We start from the raw sequence: 1,504 nt of genomic DNA, 5'->3' as shown, positions 1-1,504 counted from the left end.
ATTTTAAATAATTATTATATAAATAGAATTATTAATCTTCAATTAGTACTTATGGAAGAGCAATATAAAGAAATGAGCTTATAAAAATAACATTAATAAAATAGCTTATAAAAAAGGAACAGGAGGTGTCTCATATAAATAAACTAAACACATTAGAAACAAACGCTTTCATAAAGCATACCATAAAATAACTGTTAATATATATAATATAAGAATGGTTCAGATTATTACATTATATAATTATTAAAAATGTTTACACTATAAGTTATAGTTCATATTACATATGATATATATAGTTATTAACTACATAAGGAATTATTATAAAAAAAAAATTTCTAAGTAGATAATAATATATTAAGGTTTATTAAAAATGAAAAATATATATTAGTTTACTTTATAATTATATATAGAAATAAAATAAAAATAATCATTTACATAAATTTGTATGTATAGTATATAAGAATACAATAGTTATGAGATAAATTTAAAGCAAATATATATTGAAATTTTTATAATAGTAGGAAAACCATATATACTTAACCAAACAAAAATTACACAAAATTAAAAAAATTTTAAAAATATGCAAAAAAAAGAGCAACATTATATATAATAATATGAAATTTTTATGAATATTGGTTTCTTCGAAGCAATAGTATTACTATCACTTACATTTTACTTTCCTTTATTTAATCTATGATACTTTGAAACATTTACGAATGTAGGAATAAATTCTAATAAAATTATTATAAATTGTGTAAAATATATAAAACAAATTCCTTGAGCCAAAAATATTAATAAAAAATGTTTATTTTCCATAGACCTCAAAAAAAAAAGAACTATAAAAAATATTATATGGGATAACCCAGAAATCATCAAAAAAAAGAAAGAAAGAACACTTAAATGACACATTGCATGTAAGGTCATTTTAAATGTATTTCTAGGCGTATTTCCATTTTCTTGATATTTATAATATTTATCTAGATAATTGAAAACTTTTTGCCTAAAGGGTTCAACCTTTCTTTGTACAGACTTGTTTTTTAGAGTTTTCAATATTAAATCTATGATACTACAGTTTTTAATTTGTGTAAATTTTGGCATAACTTCAGATTCATTTTTTCTTTTTTTATTATTGGGATCAGATTCTATATAATTTTTTACTTTTTCTTTTTTAGACTCCTTTCCCTGATTATTTGACAATAAGCGTTCCTTTCTTATGAGTAATGCATTATTATCATAGTGTATGTTACATATATATTTTCCAAATAGAGTCTGAATAAAGTGAAGCTATTATTATAATATAAATTCATAGTAATCATGGATTCATATATGTTTAAATAATATTATAAAAAGATATATGTATTAAGGCATGTTATTATAATACCTCATTGGGATAAGGATATGTGCAAGTTAGATGACTTAGGGTAAATATTTTAATGTAAATTGAATTTTTTCTCATCTTTTTTGGTAAATAAATGAAATTATCATAAAAATAAAAGAAATAAAA

General features: G+C 19.9%; 1 protein-coding gene across 1 annotated transcript; it reads right to left on the bottom strand.

Annotated features, from left to right (window-relative positions):
* Window positions 1–672: 672 nt before the first annotated feature.
* Window positions 673–1,456, bottom strand: PGO_004105 (Plasmodium exported protein, unknown function; the record flags this gene model as incomplete). The annotated part of the gene is made up of 2 exons (XM_028691421.1): window positions 673–1,269; window positions 1,382–1,456. The coding sequence occupies 2 exons, from the start codon at window positions 1,454–1,456 to the stop codon at window positions 673–675; spliced, it is 672 nt and encodes a 223-aa protein (XP_028547222.1).
* Window positions 1,457–1,504: the final 48 nt, after the last annotated feature.

This window comes from Plasmodium gonderi, assembly GCF_002157705.1.
Source record: "Plasmodium gonderi DNA, contig: Pgo-contig_688, whole genome shotgun sequence".
Taxonomy (NCBI): domain Eukaryota; phylum Apicomplexa; class Aconoidasida; order Haemosporida; family Plasmodiidae; genus Plasmodium; species Plasmodium gonderi.
Note: the sequence above shows the minus strand (reverse complement) of the source record. Positions and strands in the feature narration are given on the sequence as shown.